At 48.8% G+C, this 22,724-nt stretch overlaps 1 protein-coding gene across 1 annotated transcript; it reads right to left on the bottom strand.

The window, feature by feature from the left end:
• Positions 1-2,382: 2,382 nt before the first annotated feature.
• On the bottom strand, positions 2,383-3,716 carry POU3F4 (POU class 3 homeobox 4). The gene has a single exon (XM_010727316.2). The coding sequence runs from the start codon at positions 3,616-3,618 to the stop codon at positions 2,527-2,529; it is 1,092 nt and encodes a 363-aa protein (XP_010725618.2). The 5' UTR covers positions 3,619-3,716; the 3' UTR covers positions 2,383-2,526.
• Positions 3,717-22,724: the final 19,008 nt, after the last annotated feature.

Raw genomic sequence — 22,724 nt, forward strand, 5'->3', positions numbered from 1 at the left:
CCCACGCCGGGCGCGGAGCAGCCCCGCGGCTCGGAGGGGCTCGTTGTGGCGGGACCTCTCCGTCCTTCGGCCCCGCTCCCCTCCGGGGCCGAGCGGCGTGCAGCCACAGCCGGGGCCGTTCGCGACCCGCTGCCGTCAGCTCGCGGCTCGGCGCGGCCGTCTCGTTGCATCTATTGATACACGGGGGGCCGGGGCCGCTTCTTCCTCCCGCCGTCCTTTTCCTCCCGCCTCGCTCCCGCGGGCCGCACGGCGTCCCGGCCGCAAGGAGCCGGCTCGGGGCAGGGGGCGACGCCCTCGAGGCCGCGACCCCCCGGGCCCGGCCGGGCCCGTCGCGCGGCGTTCGGCCCCCCGCCGCTCACGGCCACGCACCGCAGTTTCCTCGTCGGCGGCGGGGCGGAGTGCCGGCCGCGCTCGCTCCGTGCCCGGACCCCTTCCCGCGGGCACCGCTCATCGCGCGGCCGGCACTCGGTGTGACCGTCCGGCCCTCCCCGCCCGGCGGCAGCGCCGCATTCCCCGCAGCCCGGAGCGGGAGTGGCCGGCAGCGGGGAGGGAGGCGGCGAGGCCGGGGACCGCCCGCGCACAAAGCACGCACCGCACCACGCGTCCGTGCGTTTTGTAAAAACGTTTATTTAAATCTTTTTTTTTTTTAATGTTTTTTTTAATGATTTTTTTTGTTGGTTTTTTTTTTTTTTTAATTTTTCCTTTTACAACAACAAAATATTGCGTCGGTAGAAACCCCTCCGCCCGAGCCCGGCCGAGCACCACCCGTACAGCGACTGCCCCGTGTGCGGCCCCGCACCGCTGGGCCCTCTGCTTCCTTCGGCTTTGGGTTCTATTTTTTTTTTTTTTTTGTTATTTTTTTGTTTTTTCTTTCTGAAACTTTTTTTTTTTTTCTTTAAACATAATGCGGAATTTATTGAAAATAAATAATTGTTGGCAACTGCAATAGGCAATTTTGGATAAAATAGTTGAAAAAAGCAACCTTTAATGAAAATAGCGTTTATTATACATCAGTTACTAAATGAATAAACTAAATGATCTTTCTTTAAATTAATAACTTCCAAAAAACGTTTAATATACAAAACTGTACAGTTATAAAGTTGGCAGAAATAGGCAGGTCCTCAGTGTCGAGATTTTTTTAATTTTTTTTTAATTTTTTTTTTTTTTTATAGCGCTTACTGAAAAATACTTGAAAAATAGAAATGTCGAAAGGAAAAAATCTGAAGGCCGGGGGAGGGGGAGCGGGGCACGGCCCCAGCCCGGCCCGCACCGCTCGGGGCCCCGTCCTTGTGCACAACGTCCAGGGGGCGGCACGGCTCGGCACTTCCCTATGCTGAAAGAATGGGGTATGGCATTAGCGTTGTATTGACTTTGTTCGCCTTCTTTTTTTTTTTTTTTTTTTTTTTTTTCCCCCTCCCGGTCCAATATATATATATATATAATATAATATAGGTATAATTATATATATATATTTTTTCCGCTAATCCAGCATCCCTGTGACGCGGAAATAAGCTCAGCGTGAACCAAATGCTGCCCCCCCCCCCCCTCTAAATCACGATCCCCCCCCCCTCCCTCCCCCTTTTCGCTATCAAAACAAAACACAGAGAAACTGATTTCCGAAGCCAAAGCGCAGAATTACGAAGGTGTTTTACTACAGACCTCTCCGTCTGGCGCTGACCGAAAAGCCCCGAACGCCGGGCGGTACGAAACGCCGCGAGCTGGGGATGATGCCTCATTTCGGATCGCTCGGAAATTATTATTTTTAATTTTTTTTTTCTTTCATTGGAGGGGGGAGGCCAGAGATTGAAACTTGACCGATTGATCGGGGGGAGTAGTTGGAACAGAAGGGGGAAGCGGTGAGAAACGAGCTGGTTGGTGGTAGGGAGCCCCGGGAACGGCGATGGGAAAGGGAACGGGAATAGGAGAGGAAAGGGGATGGGGACGGAGAAAGGGATGGGAATGGCAGAGGGATGGGGACGGAGAACGGGACGAGGGTGGGACGAAGGGTGACAGCCACCCTGCCCCGTCCCCGCACGGTGCCAGGCGGGGAGGGAAGGACGCGGGACTGCTCGATTCGGTACAAATTAGCTCACAAATATTGTGTACAGTTTGTAGTAAAACACCTCAGCCATTTAAAAACGCTATAGAAGTCTTTAAAAATGCAAAACTAGTCTATTGTAAAACAGATTCACCTGAAATACAGCTGATATAACCAAGGCGCTGGAAGGTTATTCATAGGCACACGTCTGTCTTTTTTCCTTTCTGTTGTATTTTTTTTTTCGCGTTTTTCTTTTTTTTTCGCTGTTTTTTTTGTTTTTGTTTGCTTTGTTTTGTTTTGTTTTCCTCCGTCCGAAGCCCGCCCGTGTCCGCGAGCAGCGCCCATCCAGGGCCGGGCGGCGGGCACCCCCGGCCATCCGCGGGCGGCGCTCGGCCCGGGCCGCCCCTCCGCGGGGTCGGGCGGCAGCGGCGGCGGCGGGGGGGGGCGTCGGGCGGCCGCGGGCAGGTCCGAGCCGGCGGCAGCCCCGGTCAGAGGTCGTGACAGGCCGAGTCCGTTTTGACGCCGTGCGCGTACACCTCGTGCTGCTGCTGCTCGCCCGGCGGCGTCATGCGCTTCTCCTTCTGCCGCCGGTTGCAGAACCAGACCCGCACTACCTCCTTCTCCAGCTGCAGGCTGTCCGCCAGCGAGGAGATCTCCTGCGCGGCCGGTTTGGGGCACTTGAGGAAGTGCGTCTCCAGCACGCCTTTGACACTCACCTCGATGGAGGTGCGCTTCTTCCTCTTCCTGCCCTGTGCCGCGATCTTGTCGATGCTGGTGGGGCTGCCGGTGGAGGAGTCGGCCTCCTCCAGCCACTTGTTCAGCAGCGGCTTCAGCTTGCACATGTTCTTGAAGCTGAGCTGCAGGGCCTCGAAGCGGCAGATGGTGGTCTGCGAGAAGACGTTGCCGTAGAGCGTCCCCAGCGCCAAGCCCACGTCGGCCTGGGTGAAGCCCAGCTTGATGCGGCGCTGCTTGAACTGCTTGGCGAACTGCTCCAGCTCGTCCGAGGTCGGCGTCTCCTCGTCCGAGTGGTCCTGGCAGTGGTGGCCGCCCAGCTCGCCGTGCTCCCCGGGGTGCAGCCCCTGCGGCGGCGGCGGCTGCTGCGCGGCGGCGGCGGGCGGCGGCGTCAGCCCCCCGTGCTCCAGCACGCCGCCCACCGCGAAGCCGGCCTGCGGGTACACGCCGAGCGGGGGGGGCTGCCCGGCGGGGCCCAGCGAGCCGCCGTGCGCCGGGCTGGCCCCCCAGGCGCCGGGGTGGTTGGCGTGGGGCGAGTGGTGCGAGACGTGGGGCGAGCGGTGGTGCAGCAGCGCGCCCAGCTGCAGGTCCTCGCGGCCCGGCTTCACGTCGGGCTGCTCCAGCGGGCCGCCCGCCAGCGCCGAGGGCCAGGGCGCGGCGTCGCTCAGGCTCGTCACCCAGTGGTGGCCCAGCGGGTGCCCATTGCCGGGGACGCCCTGCAGGTACTCGCTCTGCAGCAGTTTCTGCGGGTTGCGGAACGGGCTCCCCTGCTGCATGCCCGCGCCGTCCGCATGGGCGAGCGAGCCGGAGCCGAGCAGGCCGTAGGGGTTGGAGGCGGCTGTGGCCATGGCCGCCGCGCAGCCCCCACGAGTTATACTGAGGCGCCGCCGCCGCCTCAGCCTTTGACATCCACCGGCACGGCGGCCCGGGCAGCGGCCGCCCGCCGACTGGCAGCCGCGGCGCCCAATGGGGGCGCGCCGCCGGCGGGGCCGCGCCGCGCGGGCCAATGGGGGACGAGGAGGCCGGCGGGGGGGCGGGGCGCGGGTAGCCGGGCGCCGCGCGGGCCCGAGGCAGGAAGTGAATCACTCCGCCGCTGCTCCGGGGGCCGGGCGCGACGCGGGACCGCCGCTTAACTCCTTCCGCGCCGGGCGGGGCCGAGGGGGGGCCGTGGGGCACCGCTTAAATGGCGAGCGGCGGGCGGGCGAGCGGGCGGCGATGCCGGGCGGGGGAAAGGCGGCCGCGGGACCACCCCGGCGAGCGCGGCCCCGAAGCCCCGCGTCCCCCCGCTCCGTTCCGCCCGCCGCGCCCCGAGGAGCCGCGCGTCGCCCCGCGTCACACGGAGCGCCCAGCGCCTGCCCCGGGCTGTGCGAGCCCGAGGAGAGAAAATAACAAACAAACAGTCGAACAATAAAACCCGCTAAAAGCCGTGGAGAAACTCCCACGGCGCCCGGCCCGGCCGTCGCCCCGCGCTTCCCCCTCCCCGCGCCGTCCCGCTCCGTGCGGGGCTCCGCGCTGCGCACTGGCGGTGCCGCTGACGGGCGGCCGCGGCGCGGTGCCCTTATTGGTTTGAAATTCCATTAAATATATTGCAAGAGCGCCTAGGTTAAGCTTGATTTAAATTTGCATACATTTTCATATATTTAGCAGAAATAAAAGAAGGCTTGCAGCTACCAGAAAGTCATTAAGGCATTAGTTTCCCTGAGAAGACAGATCTGAAGAAAATTCAAGAAAATGAGAAAATTGATAGAAAGAAGGTGAGCTCCCCCCGGCCCCCTTCCAGCCCCGCTTTCAGACTTTACCACTATAACAGCCCCGGGAATTTCTCGCCGGGGCTCCGGCACGGCGCTGCCCGCAATGGGGCTCGGCCGGGGCCGCCCGGGGGCACCGCGGGATCCCGCTTCGCCGTCCCCCGGTTCCGCTCCCCGGGTTCGGTCCCGGTGCTCGGGTGCGGGTCGCGTCGGGCAACGCGACCCGGGGACAAAACGGCCGAAAGTTTGCGGCTCCTCGGGAAGCGGCCGGGAGCGAGAGGAGGGGTCAGCGCGGAGGTCAGAGGATGACAAATGTCCCTGAGAGAGGCGCGGCTGCGGCGGAGGGCAGCAGCGGAGCGCCGCATTCATCACCGCGGAGGGCGGATAAAGAGGGACCGCAGCGCCCGCTTTTCTTTATTATTTTTTTTTCTTTCCATTTTTTTTTTCCTTCCCTCCTCTCTCCGCCTTCACGAGCTTCTCAAAATAAATATAACCGGAGCGCGCGGAAGAGGATATATATATTTATACATATCTCCACGCTGTATAAAAACGTAACTAAATTATTTAAAATTAATTTGCGCTTGAACTTCCGAAACAATTTTTCAAATCCCATCCGCCCGTGCAAACAGACGCGGAGCTCCGCCGCTTAATGAAGGCAGAGCGTGGCAGGGAGATAAACCCGACCGTCCCATGCTCGGATTTGTCGCCGATGTGCTGCGGTCGGGGACAGCGCTGCCGTCGGAGGAGGTTCCGTGCCTCCTCTGGGCGCGTTTGGGGTATTTTAAAGTGTTTTTATCTGCATATAGTTAAATCTCGGCGCTGTTCTAACTAATCTGCTGGAGAGGGTTTCTTTAGCTCTTTCCTGTCAGTCTAACTTCCCAAGTGTAACAGATGCCGCTCTCAAGCGGTCCTTTCTGCTGCTTTTCTTTATTCAGCCTCGCATATTTCTCCCCATGATCTGGGTTTCCATAGAGAGAGGAATAAAAGGGGGACCATGGCCACAAATCCCCTGCCCCATGCAGAATAAAAGAGCCTTATTCAATAGCCGACCCCGTCTGGACATGGGAGAAAAATAAGTACATGCAAAGCTACTGTTGCAAGAATTTGTAACTTATTTTTCATAGACTGGAACCCATTAAAGTAAAAAAAAGTTTCTGGGTTCGGACCGAGCTCTGCGGCCCTTCGGCTCCGGTGCCTTCACGCTCCCCGTTCCCCAGCGAACCCCCGGCGTTAATTTTTTTTTTTTTTTTCTTCTTCTTCTTCTTCTTCTTTTTTTTTTTTTTCCTTTCCTGCTAAATCTTTGGCACGAAAAAGCTCGCACAATAGCCGAAGGAAGCCTACCGTCTCAGGGCAGCTAGAAGTCGCTATAGAGAAAGGCCGGCTTTGAAGTGGAGGAGCTGTCATTGTGGCGGAGTCCCCGCGCCCGGCGCAGGCTCGACCGGGACGGCCGCTGTCGGGGGGCAACTGCTCGGAGCCCCCCGGCTCGGATCGCCCTTCCCGGGGCGGGATCGGGGCGGGCGGCGGAGCGGCAGAGCCCGGCGGAGGCAGAGCCGTCACCGAAGCCTCGCTCCGTGGGGGGACGGGGCGGCTGTGCCCGATGCGGGGCTGCTGGAGCTCCTCCGGGTGTGCGGGTGTGAGCGGTGCGGTGGTGCGGCTCCGTGCGGCGGGGAGCTCCCCGAGAAGCGCGAGGAACTGTGTTGTTATCACGCGTTTATTATATTTTAGAGATTTTTTTTTTTTCTCATTGTTCATCCGCAGAAGGAGGAGGGGGGGGGGGGGAAGAGGTCTAAAAGGGGTTCGTTTTGATTGTGTCTAATACGGCATGAAGCTCGGAGCGGTAAGCGGCGGCTCGGTGTCATGACCTCTAGATTGAAAACTTCACCTTCAGCACAAGTTCACTCCGGAGCCAGGACGAATCGGGCTGCGCTCGGTGGGAACAAGTGCAAATTTCCAAACAGAGTCAATCAGAGCGGGGAGGGGGGACCGGGGAGGGCATTCGGCTCTCCCGGAGCCAGGAGTTGAGGTTCTCATTGTGTACTTCAAGGCGCTGGTAGGAGAACCGCCGGGCTCCAGAGGTGCTTTGTGCAAACCTAACCTGCACGGGGGAAGGTTGGGAGGAAAAGAGGAATTTACGGAGTATTAGCAGAAATTAGCCAATACCGACACAAGCTCAATTAGTTTTTTTTTTTTTTTTTTTTTTTTTTTTTTTTGGTCTCTGTTGGCTGCTCTCGAACGTGAGTAAACGCTGTGCAGGCAGAGAGGAGGGAGAGCCGCAGCAGCGCAGTGCCATCGCAGAGCCGCAGCTGTGGCGGACGGACAGATCGCAAATGAACGCTGTCCCAATGTCAGAGCGGCCGCAGCCCCCACTGCCCCCGTTAGCACCGACCCCCCCGCAGCGGCGGGGCAGCGCACGGAGCAGGGTAGGCAGGGACAATGGGCGAGGCACGGGCAGAGAACTGCAAGGTAAATGGCATTTGTCTTCTAACCGCTGAGCTTTCCAAATCGTTCTGTGCGGCTCCTCGCTGCTCTGCTCCGATCGCCATTTATTATCTCTCTCTCTATATATATTTAATTTTTTTTCCCACGTTGTTAATGTTTGAGAAATGTACTTGCTGGGGAAAAAAAAAAAATGTCGTTCATTTGTGCACGAGCACGTCATGTTCTCCACCAGCTCGGCGGCTGTGTGGCAGGTACTGCATCGAACATTTGGTTGGTTTGCAGCTGAGAGCAAAAATAGTCCGGGAAGTCTCTGCAAAACGCCCATTTGCAGCGTGGCACCGCTCTCGCCGTGGGTTGTGCGCTCCCCGGATTAAATCCATGGAGGGAAAGGTCGGGTTTGTTGTGCTCAGAGCAGGCGGAGGGGCTCGCTTCGTGCCGTGCATGGCTGTAAGGTCACGGGAGGAGTTAATAGATCTGCACGACAATGCGGATCGCTTCCCTTTACGTAGGCGCGTTCCTCACCGTGCGGTTGAGACTCGCGTGGTCCCCGCGCTGTGCCCGGTTCTCCCGGACCGGAGCGCCGCGGTTCTGCCCACCGTGCTCCCGCTCCGCCGGGCAAGGGGAGCCGAGGGCCGCCTCGCAGCCCAAGGGCCCACCTCCCATTTTCATTATTTAGTTAAAATACAATTCCCGAACGCAGAGTCCTGCTCGGGCATATTGAAAGGAGACTGGCTTGGATTTGAAAATAGCACCAACCCGCGTGCTATTGAACCTCTGTTGACTAATGAGACATCGAAGACAAATAGCTCTGTTCCGAGGATGACAGATCCCTGCGTCGTTGTTTCTTGGTTTACCGAAGAATTTCAATGTGTGGTTTTATTTTTATTTTTAACTATACGTTTCCCCACCTTTCTCATTCAGTCCTCAAATCGCTCTGTGACGCTCGCGGTCCTGCAGAGGGATCTCAACGCCTCCTGCAGCCCGAGGTGCCGCGTCACTCCTCGGCTTACGCTTAGAAATACCTCTGTGGCACCGCTAATTCTTTGTTTTCGCGCAGATGAAATGTTTACACTTTGGTGGCAAGTTTACTCCCCGTCTCATCCACGTCGCGCCAATCAAAGCCGTTATAAAATCGGAACTTTCAGGCCGGGCTGAAAGACGTTTCCTTCGCGAATCGCTCTCGGGCGATGGCAGGGAGCGCTGAGGGACACGAGGCTCGGGGTTCTGCGATTCGCTTCGCCACACGGGACGGTGCCGCGCAGGTGGATGCGCGGTGACGGCCCCCAGCGCAGCGCACAAAGGCTCGGCCCGGCCCCTGCCCGACCCCCCCCCGCTGCCCTCGGGACAGCGCCAGGGCCCGAGCCCCAGCCTGCGTGAAGAGAGCGGCCGGCACCGCGCAGCACGCGGCCGTGCTCTCTCCTTGCACCTCCTTCTCCTGCTTAAAGCCACCCGAGGCCACGGCGACCCTTTCCCCGTTGTGGTGGAGGGGCGGCGGGGCCGCACGCGTGCGGAGCCGGGAGAGCCATAAATCAGAGCAGTCCCGAGGACAAATCGAAGCGCGCACGGGAGAAGAGCCATTAAAGGGGAGCCGCAGCCCCTCGGCGTGCCAGCGCTCCGCTGCCCGCTAGGAATAAATAGAAATAAATCAAAGTCGAGGGGTGAAGGGCGGCGGGGGGGCCGGGAAACACCATCCGCAAACTTTCCGCCGTATCGGCTGTGCCTTTGTTGTGCTCCGGGGCCGCCCCTCCGTCTGAGTGCCACCTCCGAGTGCTCCCCGTTCTGCGAACCGCTCCGAAATTGCTAGTAGGGGATAAGTAAACTGCGAGTAAACCGAGTGAATTAGGGTGAATCTCTATCAGTTTAATTTATGTTTTATAGTTAGTTTAGCCTTCTGATTTGATTGCCTTAGTAATGTGAATTGCCTACAGCTGCTGATGATACAGCTTTAATTCTGTTTTAAAGGTCATGTAAACATGTGCCTGTAGCAGAAGGAATGCAAATTCAATTCCCTTTTAATGCTGCCTCACATTCACTTCGCAGCCCTCACCTAGGAAATGAGCGGGATTTAATATCAAACTGTCTCAACGCCCCGATGCCGTTACGAAGCCCTCGGAGCGCCCTGGGGCGGCAGGGCTGGGGATGCCCCGCTCCGCCCGCAGCGGGAGCGCCGTGCAGGTGTGTGCGAGCGGGCTGGGCTGCGTGACGTAAGGCAGAGAGCCTCGTCCTGCCGTGCTCCAGGAAAAAGAAAAAAAAAAAAAAAAGAAAGAAAAAGAAAAAGGGGAAAAAAAAAAAAAAAGAGAAGACCCCCCTGCCCGTTTTGTTCACGGGGTTTTAGTGAAGTTGCTGGGAAGTTTCGTGGTGGAAGCCTTTGAAACGACGAGCTCTAACGAGTGGGGAAGAGCGTCACAAAAAGGCACTTTGAACAGGGAGCGATGTGCCCCCGCGAAGCGACAGCGGCCGAGGAGCAGCCAGCCCTCCCGGCTCCGCTCTGCCAGGGCCGGCACGGCCGTCACGGAGCCCCGCCGCCAGCACTTCGCCCGGAGCCTTTCGGTGCGACCCGACCGCGGCCGCGGTGCTCAGCGGCCGGTTGGCACTGCGGGAAGGGCTGCCCAGAGCTCCACGCGTCTTTGAGGGCTCTCTCCCTCCCCTGGGCGAGGCCTGGAGTCTGGGTGCCCGGGTCCCAGCTGCCCGCTGTCCGTGCCCGCTGTGGAAATAGCCCGTGGGGCTGAGGGACCTCCGGCACCTGTCCCTCTGCTCGCAGTGCAGATCCCGGTGCTGCCGTGCCTCTCTCCTTTGCGAGAAGGAGCGGTTTCTGCAAAACCTGAATCCTTGTAGTAACAGCTCATTGATGATTCTGCTAATGTTGCACACCTCATTAAATAGCCCCAAACATAAGGAGGTTTAAATGACTTTATTGAATTAAAAATAGCATAGAAAATCACCTACGGTACTTTCATCAAATAATTAATGTAAACCGTATACATATAGAGAGAGGTTCCTTTTAACAAATCTGTTCATAAAATGCGCAGGGGTTTACTTAATGGCTGGAATAACCGAGAGCAGCACGCCGTGCTCCGACAGCCAGCCACACTCGTGCACTTCCTAATGTGTTCTTGTATGTTTCCCTGAGTGTTTTTCTTCCTTATCTTTTTTATATCTGAAGTTCTATTCCCCTCCTCTACTCCATGTATTTGATCATTTTTTCAAGTCCCTTGGCTGAACCAATCTCTTTTCATGCAGAGGATAAAAAGAGAAAAACTTCAAAGTAGGTTCAGGTAATTAACAGCTGAGGGGAATATAATCTAAACCATAGGCCCTGCTTTGCACCCAGGTCTGCTTTCAGAGCCAGCCGGCAAGGGAGTGCCTATTCCCTATAGCATCCAAATCTGCTTCCTCTGAACAGCTTTGCCAGGCCTCCAGTTATCACATCTGCATTTCAAACACCATGTCTCTGGCATTAATTATTAATTAGCCTACAGTCACCCCAGAGGATTTAAGTTCCAGCCTGCACATACTTATTCATTGACCTCTATCTTAGTTTTTGTTGGAAAAAACCCACTAGAATGCTTAATAATTTCCTTTCTCTCAGACCCTCTGTTCTAGTTTCGTGGAGGGGAAACAGTATATTTTCAGAGATGGAAAATCACAGGGTTGTCTAGAAATTTGTTTAGAGCAAAACGCTATGTCAGGAGTTTGAGCAAACCGTTTCAAAAGATTTAGCAGGAATTTGGTGTAAGTATTTCTACCTCTGACAAATGAATTTATGGATTTCCCAGAACTGAGAGCTGTGGATACCAACACGGCGCGGTTCAGCTCTGTGCGCAGTGTTGCTCAGTGTGCACTTTACAAATACAAACTGGATTTAATTACTGGGTAGCACACTTCTATGATCAAACTAAGGCAAACGTTTATTCGAAAGCTCTGGGGTTACACTGCTGTTGACACTAGTAAGAATGAAAAAAATGCTGTTGTGAGGCACATTAGTACTTGGGCGTTACCTACGCGCTCCATCCTCAGGAATACGTAACTGAAGAAGTGTATTTTATGTCTGCTTCGCATGGTTCCTACAGTAGCTTGGAAGATGCTCTTTAGCCAAAAGAATGACTGCGGATCATACTGCTGCTTCCATGATCACACTCTGTGTTGATGTAAAGCTCCCCCAGTTAAACACTTGGAGTGATCAAGTAGGAACCAGGTTACGTGATTATCTTCACAACGCCACGTGAAATGCAAAGCATTTGTTATAGTTTGGCTGAGCTGTGTACTGGATATTGCCTTTGTTAACGTATTTTAATATTACAATATTCCAAACCTCAGAATGAGTCCTATTTTAATACCTCAAGCAATTATCTGCAGATAAATGTCCTTAAATATTACCATGTTTTTCATTTTTATGTGTGGTTCTATCTCAAATAATTATGGAAACAAAATATTCCCACACTTTGTTTCCTAAAGAAGTGTTTACTCTGTAAATCGCAAGGTCAGACTGGTTAACTTATATGCCAGCCTAGAATTGATTTTTGAAAGCATTTAATCTATGCCTAAGACTTCTGAATTTCTATTTAGTGAACGCTATGGAAAAGAGGACTGATGCACAAACACATGTAGTTAAACTGCTAGGCTCCCTCCATGAGCAAAAATGCACTGTTCAAAATTGCAACTCAAACTGCCCTTTCTCTATAATCATAAGCCTGGAATGCCTGTGCTTCAGCAACTGAGCACCTGAAAATAAACGTGGGGACCAATGCTTTAGGTGTCCATCAGGTATCTCTCTCCCTGATTTCCCTGGCAATGTGCAGGATTTGGCTGCTCCTGGCCTTTTATTCTATTCACATTTTCTGAGCTGATCTGGGTAGCGTTCAGTGTTATATAGTAAATATTTTTGCCTCTGATTCAAACATTTGGAATTGTTCTCACAGACAATTTTAATAGCGAAAGTACCTCTATTTCAGAATGAAGACAGGAATAGGCAGCACTTCAAATTCCATTATTCTTGTTTATAAAATAAGAGACATCATCTTGATGTTGAAGTGAGGATCTAGACTATTTTAATAACATGTCCAGGACCTTCTAATCACTTCTCCAGTGATACTAATACTAGTAATAACAGCCATCATGGAAAAAAACCTAGTGTGAAACCGGGGCTGGAATCTGTGTTTTGTAACTGTCAGAATGTTTCTGAAATTCAAACTTCGCTCTCAATGTAGCTCAGTACTCTATGAATATTAAAGAGGAATAAGGACTACATTTCTTCCACGGCAGAGCAGAGCGGGATGTTGTTTGGGAAAACAAATCTCATGGCAGCTCCATTTGCTGATGTATCCAGACCCCACCCTGGGGTCGGGAATATTTCATACACTTTGAACGAGGGTTTCTGGGTGTGGTCCTGCTGCTCCGAGGCCTCTGGCAGTGCCTGCGGATGCGAGGAGTGCTTCTGTCCCATCGCGTGGCCGCAGGATGCGGTGCTGCGCTTGGCGGTGCCCAGGGTCAGACGGGGGCTTCCTTTTGAACTGGGAGCTGGGGATCTTGGGGCTCTGGCTTACACAGGACTTGCTTTATGTGGCTAGAACTGCAGTACTTCTACGTTGCAGTGCGTGGAGATCTTACTGTAGTTGAATGCTTTCTCCAGCCTGTGCAAACTTAGCTGCAGCAAAATACAGCAGTTGGTTTCCTTCCCATCAGGCACATTTTTCTCCCAGTGAAATCTTTTCTCCTTCTGTCTGTTTTCATTAGATTGCATGTTTGTCCAGGTTCTTGAGATACTGATTGTATATCCCCAAACTGGAAAACTTTTACCAGTGCCATTAAATAACTCTTGTTGTGGTTATTGTGCCAGGATTGAGGAAGGAATGAAAGTACACATCCAAGGGGCTTGGCATGTTGCAAAATGCATGTACCATTCTTGTTATGAGGCACAAATTTCCATAAAAAGCTTATTTCATGGTTCATTTTATATATATTTGCATTTATATTTTTTCCATTAAAGCTTAAATGTTTTACCTCATTGGTAAGACCAGCTCCTTGGCAAATCTGGAAGTGCTTCAACCTCTGTTCCTGCTATACTCTTCTCTTCTGAATAAATGATCTATGCAATAGTTTTATAGTAACGACTGGCACCCACCAAGGACTGAGCTGTAACTGCATTCTGTGTTTTGATGTTTCACATGATCATGTTTTGAATTCAGATTTGTAAGTTGCAGATCACTTTGTATTTAGATAAACCACATGTGTAACTGATTCTAAATTACTTGAATGATGATTATCATAAGCCGCTGTTGATTTCTTGTGTTGTCCTCTTGCTAAAGCTCTGGTTGCAGAGTTGCAGAATTCTCACCTGTGTGTGCACTTGTAGGTAGGAAAGACTTGTACAGGAAGAAGGGCAGGTGAAGCTGCCCTTATTATTGTGTTAGCAGAAATGGGTTCTTAGTAGGTTGAGGATAGTATGTGGGGCCAGACCTTCAGCTGACATAAATTGATGTAGCACTACTGGTATTCAGGAAGTTAGTCTGGGTTACTTGAACTGCAGATTTTCTTGGACTGAGCAAAAGATTGCATGAGTGATATCAGAATTATTCTGCATAATTTCTGAAATAATCTTAGCCCATATGAAATAGTTTGCCTTCTTTAGAGAGTAGTGTGGTAGTGACGCAACCTGAGCTCCAGTGTGCGAAGAGATGCAGCGTATCAATCTGATGGGATGAATGCACGGACAGAGATCATCAGTAAGAGGCCAATGACTGCTGTGACACGGGAGATGTCACACATGTTTGAACCGTGTGACAGCAGCAAGTGAATGCGCGGTGACCATTGCCCGATGAATTTCTGCAGATGCTGCAGAGACACCTATGTGCCACTCTGATCTTCCCATTCCCGAGTGAGACCACGCCATGACCGTGCTCCCAAACTTTGCTTTTAGCCATCTTGCTCTGGAAAAAACAAGCGTATGTCCTTGGTCCTCTGGCTGACCACAGGCTGCTGCTTCCTTACACGGCAGAAGAACTGACGCACTTTCATTTCTAAAGAAGCAGTGAAGTGCTCTCAGGATCTGCCTGGCAGTGCTCCAGCGTGCAGCCACCCCGCTTGCTCCGAGCACAACCTGCATCTGGCTCCGCACGGCGGTGCTGCCAGGCGGCATGTCTGCACAGACACACAGGTCGTGCCTTCTGACCCCCCGGCCCCACCCCGAAGCACCCATTCATCATGCCTGTTGCAGAGGGCTCTTAAGAGCAGAGCTGTGGCAATCATGTGCACTCTTTCCTCTGACTAGCAGCTCTTCTTTTTTTTTTTTTTTTTTTGGCAGTGCCTGTACATAAAGTTTTTAAAGGCGTTATAGAGCTTCCCTTCCTTCCTCAAGTTTGTTTTCTTCTTTTCTTTCCCCTTCCTTTTTTTTTTTTTTCACTGCCTTTGCTGCGGATTTGAGTGTGTAGTAAAATGAATTAGTGGTGCTGGGCTGGCAAATTGTCACAGTTTGGGTGACTCTCCATCAGCTGGGAACCCAACCCACTGGTTGCAAGTAACGCACTTACTGCAATTAAACACTTGTATAGCATAAGTCTTTAATGAAAAAACAATGTATATGTGTGTGCTGTGTAGCTACTACCACCAAATTGCATGTAACATTCAATGGTAATTGTGTTCATAATTATGGAGTTAATTCAATTTCTGTAATAGTAAAAACTGGCACATAAAGTCTCTCAAGATTAAATGCTTCAGTTAGGTAAGAATATACTCAGTTGGAATATTTAATGTAAGGAAAGTAGTCTCAGATGCATGAGAGTTTGAGACTAATAAAATTCCTTCCCCAAATTGATCTCCCTAAATGCTGCTCCAAACACAGTGTGGCACCACACAAACACCATACTTTCTCTTACTGTGCCTGTTTTTCTGAAAGAGAAGCAGAGCACACTGAGGTATTTGCAGATGGGAAGGAAATGTTAAAGGAGCCTTCTGCTGCAGCTTCATCACCCGCATCTGTCAGTCTTGTAAGATTTGAGAAGTGCACTGGAAATGCACTGTTCTATGCGGCACAATTAGCACTGCTCTTAACACTTTAATGTCATAACAGCAGCATGCTAGGACGTCAAATTTTGTGTATGGCATTTGACCTTAAGGAAGTGGTATCTTTCGTTTCTTTTGTAATCCATTAGGTGTTTCAGTGCTACCCTAGGGTAACTTTGGGGCTGATTTACAACTCGTGGATTTCGCAGGGGAGTCACAAGAGGCAACAATACAGAATGTGGCCCTGTGTGCTTGGTCTTTGTCCCAGAGCTTTTCAGCCAATTTATTTTGTAAGGGAAAAGAATACAGATAAGAATTCCAAATTTGTAAGATATTAAACCTGTATATCTAACCATGGACAGGCATGAAACATTGAAAGATGAGAGAAGGATCAATAAAATCATATTGAAGTCCTTCTCTTCTCTTCTCTTCTCTTCTCTTCTCTTCTCTTCTCTTCTCTTCTCTTCTCTTCTCTTCTCTTCTCTTCTCTTCTCTTCTCTTCTCTTCTCTTCTCTTCTCATGAAGGCAGATGGGTTTTTACCTGTTACAGCTCTAAATTTAGTTCTAGGTTAACACTGCTAAGAAAATAATTACTTTTTTCTAGGTGGGAAAGTCTCTTTTTAAGTACTTACTAGAAGAATAGTGACAGCTGAACATTTTAAAAAATGAAGTAATATACAATTTTAAAAGAGTCTCAAATGTCAGCTAACATAGCTGTGACCTAGCCCTGTAGCAAACGCTGCTGTAATACCCCTTTTCCAAAAGATCATGTATTGACTTTCATTATTTTGTGCTCAGATTCACAGGATGCTGTTTCTTATTGTTTGTTTTCACCTACCAGAGAGATTGGCTTTGCCATGTAAAATACAAAATATTGATAACTAGATCTCAATTCTGTCATCTTTACCGATACGCATTTTGTTTTGTTAAAAAAAATTCTGTGTTTGTATTCATTTGCTGCGCTATATTTTCAGTATTCCTAATGTTAGTTTGCGTAAGAAAAAGCGTAAAGTCCCCCCAGAGTAACTCAAAGTGTAGTGGCTTTATTTTTGTTATTCCTCACTTCCTCACAATACTCGCTCCCCTCCCCCAGCAGCCACACTACAAAGCTTGTTGTACAGGGACTCCATTAATCCTACATTTCCTAGATGGTATCTGAGGCACAGTGGGTTTCCACAGAAATTAATTTGTCCTGACAACAGGCCTAAAGATTGGAGTCCAGGGATCACTTGGCAAATTCCCTTTAAACTGAGCACAATAATAAACAGAAAGCTGATAACGACAGTTCTAAAAGACCACACAGAGGAAGGACCCCGAATAGACTCGCTCTGTGTGTATCTGCGAATACCTCTGATAACTAGCAGACAGAAGCTTTATGCTTGATAGGAAAATGAGCGGGCTGATTTATGCACCTTTTAATATTGCAGAACTAACTTCATTGAGCAGCACGCAGCCTGAGCTGTTTTCTGCAACGATAATAAAAGTTCACTGCCGATCTGGCCGGCTTGTTTTATATGAGTTTTATTTAATATTTGTATGAATGTCTCCTTGGCTGTTCTTCATGTCCTTCGTATTTTAATGCGGCTCTAATTTTCTCTGTACATCTTACATGTGTAAACATTAAAAAAAAGGTCGGGTAGAGCGTAATGGTAATTTATTGAAGGAATCTGGAAAGTTATCCATCTGTTCTGAGGGTATTTTTTTGTAACCTTTGAGATCATGTCAGCTTTTGGTTTCATTCGTCCTCCCTATAAGAAGAGTATTCGTCCTCACTAAGAAGAGTAAAAAGCATTTCAGACGGCGTTACTGCCTGCTTGCTGGCTTTTATTTATCCTTGCCTTGGGTGCCTTTTTAAATGCTGTTGTTTTCCCAGAGCTAAGGTGTGGAAAATAGCCGTGCTGGAAGCAGATAAACATGCATTCATTCAATATTTCAGAGCTTGTCAAGTGCATTTCAATCTTTGATTTTTGTCAATATGGAATTGAGAGATTTAGAGATAATTAGAATCTACCATGTGTCAGTAAACTGCTGCCAGTTACATTTGTGAAAAAGCCATCATAATATTAAGGGTTCGGATTGATAGAGTGATGTTGAGTAAGATATATGCCGCTTAACTTTTCACCACTTAAGAATAGGGTATGTAACAATTTAAATAATGAATTAAAAAGGGAGAATAGCTTAAAAAGATGTACAGAAAATGGGTTTTGATTATTGAAACGTACAAAAGTACAGTCTGGTTTTGTTTTCAATGCCCAAAACACGTGATAAAATTGCAGCCTCTGGTTACAAAGAGGAATATATAACTGTGTTAAAAGGCAGCAGCTATGCTAGGCAGGTGCGGTTGTACACCTAAAATATCATGAGTCACGCCGGCTTACTCTTAAACTCTCCGATGTTTCTTTTAAGATAGAAATCTGGTATTGGAATAGTACGTGATGTATCCAAAGTCACCAACAAGACAATGCATCGCACACAGAGTTTTTTGGGGACAAGCAGGAGTCGTGGAGCTGCAGCCCTGCGGCTCTGGGGGCAGGCGGGAGGTGGGTGCTGCGGGGCGGTGCATCGCTATGCAGCCCAGGTGGCAGGCTGCCAGCAGAGGGGTAGTTAGGGGCTTGGAATGCTGGCTGCCCTTGGCATTTGTGATACAGGGAGTTTATATAAAAAAAGTTCTGTCTTACATGCTTTTCCGGCACAGCTAATGGGCCCAATTCTGCTTCTATTATTGGTAATGACAAAACTACCATTGACTTCGGTAAGGGCAGCATCAGATTCAGTATTTAAGAGCTTAACTAGCTGAGAGGTGGGGATCTATTATACTGCTGGAGTGTGATGTATATACCACGCCTCCCCGCTGAAAAATAAAATCTTTTGCTCTCATTATTGGCTTTAAATTAGTTTGTACACTATGAATTAATCAATTACGGCCAACATACTTTTGAAATTAAATTCAGGACGAGTAGTGCAATTTATATTTGTCACACTTAAAGAACTCTATTGTACTGAAACGCAGAAGATTTGAAAACAACTGGCTTTAATGCTCTCTAGCTCCTCATTCTAGATTCTGGTGCAAGAACAAATTGACTCGCTGAGCCTTTTAGTTCTGTAAAAGAACAAACCCAAATACTCCCCTTCACTTTTCATATCAAAATCATTCAGTGCATTTGAGTGTACAATCTATTAGGATTTTTTGAATTTGGATCAAATCAGGCATTTTTCTCCCAGCAAATAAGTTCTCTCGTGTGCCTTACACATTTTATTCGAAGGACTGTGTATTATTTGATGTTCTTATGAGATAAACAATAAACTTTTGAATATGTTTTTTCCATTTGAATACAAGCCTAGGGATGCTTCACCCTGCATCCTAAAGCCTGATTTCCCCTGGGACTCATTATCATGCAGCTCACATGTTCAGTCACCTACACTGTTGAACTTACTATCAAATAACCTCCGAAACGTTACTAGTTATTACGTGTCAGAGGGCAGATTTATGATAAACTAACTTTGAAACAAAATAATGAATTCTCAGTGTTCTCTTTTCCAGCAGTATTTCTGGTAATTTTGTTCGATTTAAATTTTAAAACAGTAAGTTGCCTTTTTCTCTTATTCTACCATATAAAACAGCTCCCACCCCTCATGAAATTTCTTCCTCCTTAAATATGGTTTATGATGATTTGAGCACTGCCTATAAAGAATAGAAATGAGAACATTTGTCTGTGAGCTACCAAATGGCCCACTGGAGTTCATTTGTGATTAAACTTTCATAGCTTTCTAACTTGGTGAAAGTTAAATTAAATTAACCCTTGGCATAGTCCACCAGTGTCCAAAATATAGCTATGGAATAGGTGTTGGCAAATAGGAAGCTTTCTCCTTGCACTTTGTACTGCCAAATTCTAAGGTTTCTAGTGAGCTTCTCACTTAACAGTGACAAAAATCAGTGGTGTTGTCTTCTCAGAAAATGCAAATGTGTTTACAGTGCACTTGAACGGCTACCCAGAAAGGTTTTCCCAGTGCTGTGCCATGTGTCAGCCCATGAAGTCCATTGGCCAGTCCTCAAGAAAGCTGAATATGGCTTCACTGGGTCAGCAGCCCCTCTTTTAAATGGTAGCCAATACAACCACGGCTTCTAATGAGATTGTTTCACTGGGATGTTAAATAGATAAGCATTGTACAGCAGTTCTGGAGATGATCTAACTAACAAACATCTGCAGATGAAATTTAAAAGTCCACAACATCAAACATTAAGCGTGGCTAATTTGGATAAAAAACAGCGCAGCACCTCTTGGTATCAATGAAACATTTTTCTGTTGTATTTTAGGCAAAGTGTCATCTCCTACTGAGCAAAGCCTAGGCTTTGAGATGCTTCTCATCTGTGACACTGCATGGGAAGCGCCGGACTGAGGGCAGCTCTGTGGAGCTCAGGGATGTGCCACCACCTCAGCACACTCTCTCATCTCTGTTGCTCACTTGCCGTGATTACGGTTCTCCAAGGGCATTACGGGCAAAAGTTCCATATCAGTCTGTCTATTAATATTTATGCAGCAATTGAGGAGGTAATGCATTGTTAAAATACAAGTTGGAAATCCACCAAATTTAATCACTTTTAGTACTAGAAATTATCTATTCCTACATCAGAGAAAAAGGAAGGGGGTCTATCATTGCAACATTTTTTTTATCAACTAATTTGCCATTTCTAAGATGGCTTATTTAAACGGGGCAATAAATGATGTGGTGTAGCTAAGTTTTTTTGTTTTTTTTTTGTTTTTTTTTTTTTTAAGAACTATAAGATACGTATATATGCAATTTAATGTAAGACACTCAAAAATATTTAAAGCAAACAATACACAGGTGAGCACTCTGCTCATTTGTGCTGTTTTGTTCAATCACTATCTTCATGTATAAGGACTGCAACATGCATGCAGCAGGATTTGCCATTTCCTACTATGCCTAATGCAGAAAGAGTATTTTTATCATTGTATCACTTCATTTTTGCAGCTGTCTTCACGCATCAGGTTAGTAAAACAAACTCTGTCAAAGACCAATCTCTCCCTTCCACACTATACAAAATCTACAATTATTATTTAGAGTTAACCTCCTAAGAAATTCATTTGTTATTTAAACTGTTCAAACCCAACAAGAATTGTTAGCTATTGTTATTTAAGGACCTCCTACAGTCTTTCCTAGGTCAAATAAGGCTCCTTTTGTTTTCAGTAGGAGTCTTTTTTTTTCTTTTTTCTGAGAGCTAGCTCTGAGCTTTTATGCAAGCAAAATAAATGCAGTGTAAGTAAAACATTAATTAAAATGTATAAAAAAATAAAAAGGAAAATGTTCAAGAAGACTGTGATGCTCAAATAAAACACTTTTTTTTCAGGTCACTTGGCTTTCTGATGTCATTGCTGGCAGATTCGTTAGCCTGGCTCCATCACGTTATGTTCTGAACCATAACGTGATGGGAGACGATCAAAGTGAGAATGCTAAAGGTTCAGGACATTAAAAAATGTTCTATTCTGGAAATTGTTCTAAAACTATCAACAGATTACATTAAAATCTGTGGTACTGAACATAGTTGCTCATCATCTTTTTTTAGATGGAGCGATTGAAAAGTTTGCGTAAACAGCATTGAAGTTTTTATGATGGCAGGTTGAAAATTTCCCCGGAATTTTAGGAAATCCAAGGGTCTCTGAAATGCAATACACCCCATTTCTGCTGTTAGGCATGTAGTTTTAATCTTTACACTTGAAAGTACTAAGCATATGGGTCAGATCATCCACTCCTGATAATGGACACAGTTCCATGGACTTCAGTGTCCAATTATGCCAGCTAGAGATCTAACCGTTTCTGGGTTCTATTTCCTTATTTTTCATGTCTTCCTGAACTTTGACCCTTTGTCAAAGGAATGTCGTCTATAATATGATAATAATATGAAATTCTGTGCTCACTTTGTAACAGCATATATCCCAAAGAATTGTAATGATCCTCACCTTTCTACAGAACACAGCTCAGGAGGGATTTCAGCCATGCCTTTGCTGGGCACAGGGGTGATGCTCAGGTACCTTGGTCTCGTGCTGCTGTGGAGTATTAAATGTTTCTGCATTTCCATGAAACAATTGCTGTGTGGGATGAGTGAGTAAATAAACTCATTGGCAAGTCAACAAACTGACAGGAGGTCATTTTTCCTAATTTTAGACGCATTTTAGTGCTCAGAAAAGTGAGAAATAGTAGTGCTGATTTTGGGGTTTTTAAGAGCTCCACACTCTGGTGCTCTCAATCAGTGCTAGGCTGTGGGTTAGGCTGGAGGCAGAAATATATAGACGGTGTGACACTGTAGGTACATAATGGAGCTACACAGGAGTGTAAAAAGGATTTAGATCTATAAGCTGGATTTGACTTTCTGTTTTGATTTATGGGCTGAATACAAGTGTGTATTTTAAGGAGCCATTAGTTTGTGATTTGAAGTATGCAGAGTGCAGCCTTTCCCTCAGCACTGTGTAGGAAAATCATACAATGTAGCAGGGGAAATGGCAGAGAACAGTCTGTAGAGAGAAAACCCTCAGTTTCAGTCTGTATGCCACGTAAGGAGTGGAGTGGCCAAGATTCATGGCTCTCACTGCTGTGCTTCCTGAGAATGAATGGAAAAAGAGGAGGGAGCACCTATGCTGTTCTTCAGTACAGAGTGTGTATTCCAGGTGTGTTTTTTGGTGAGTTGGTTCTGCTCAGTAATCTGCAGCTGTTGGTGGGGGCTTGAGTAGAGCTGGGACTTCCAGGTACCTGTGTGGTGCACATAAAGAGGTGGGTGGTAAGGATGCTGGGACAATCAGCTGTAGTGGGGGTAAACACTTGGCCATGCTGAGTGCTGTGAGAGGTGTCCTAGGACACTCCGTTGAGAGCTGCAGCAGGAGGTCTCAGCACCTCCCAGCCCCACTGTCCCCCATCCTTCCAGCCGCTCCTCTTCTTGGGTGGCAGCAGCAGCTGCAGCTGGTGACCCTCGTTTGGTGCCCTCTGGCTCTTCCTCTGCTACAGCTCTTATCATTTGGACAAATGCTGCTCTTGTTTACAATAATGTAAATTTGGAGCAACCTCTCTGCCATTTCTCCAGCATAAATATTGCCCTCTGTGTGATTCCCACCTCCTCCTGCACGCAGATGGGTCTGGAGGCACGGAGGAAGCCTCCTCCCTCTGATATCTATGCATTGATCTTCTGGCTGTGGGCCCCAGGTGACTGAGCAGCCCATATATTCGATCTGTGTAGATATGGGAGCTGATGTCTTTTTTTTTTTTTTTTTTTTCTTTTTCTTTTCCCTCTAGACTAAAAGCACTTCCCAGCTCTAACCCCTGCTTTCTACAGGAACCAAGGGTGCAGCCCACAGTTCCTTTAGTGTACCTCATTACTGCTACCGCAGTCATGAGTAAGGCTGCCTGACTGTGACAAACTGCATGCTGGCTCCGTGATTTGTGCAAGCTCAAATTTTGCACTAATTCACTTATATATACTAGATGGAAAACACAGCCTGAGGGCTGCTATAAAGCATGCTGCTGGAGCCGCAGAGAGCGCTCTGCCAGCTGGGGATCGCTGGAGCGTGCCCTGCACGGGACTGCAGCAAGAAGGGGAATGGAGTTTATGCACTTGTCAAAAAGGCTGCGGCACAGGAGCAGATCCAGCCCCATCCCCGTGCCTGGAGCCCTGCACAGCACAGCTGGCAGCTCGGCTCAGCTCCTGTACCAACGGTGATGCGGTGACGCACCCCAAAGGCCAGTAGTGCATCCCGGCTGTC

The sequence above is a fragment of the Meleagris gallopavo genome, chromosome 9 (genome assembly GCF_905368555.1).
Source record: "Meleagris gallopavo chromosome 9, MGAL_WU_HG_1.1, whole genome shotgun sequence".
NCBI lineage: Eukaryota > Metazoa > Chordata > Aves > Galliformes > Phasianidae > Meleagris > Meleagris gallopavo.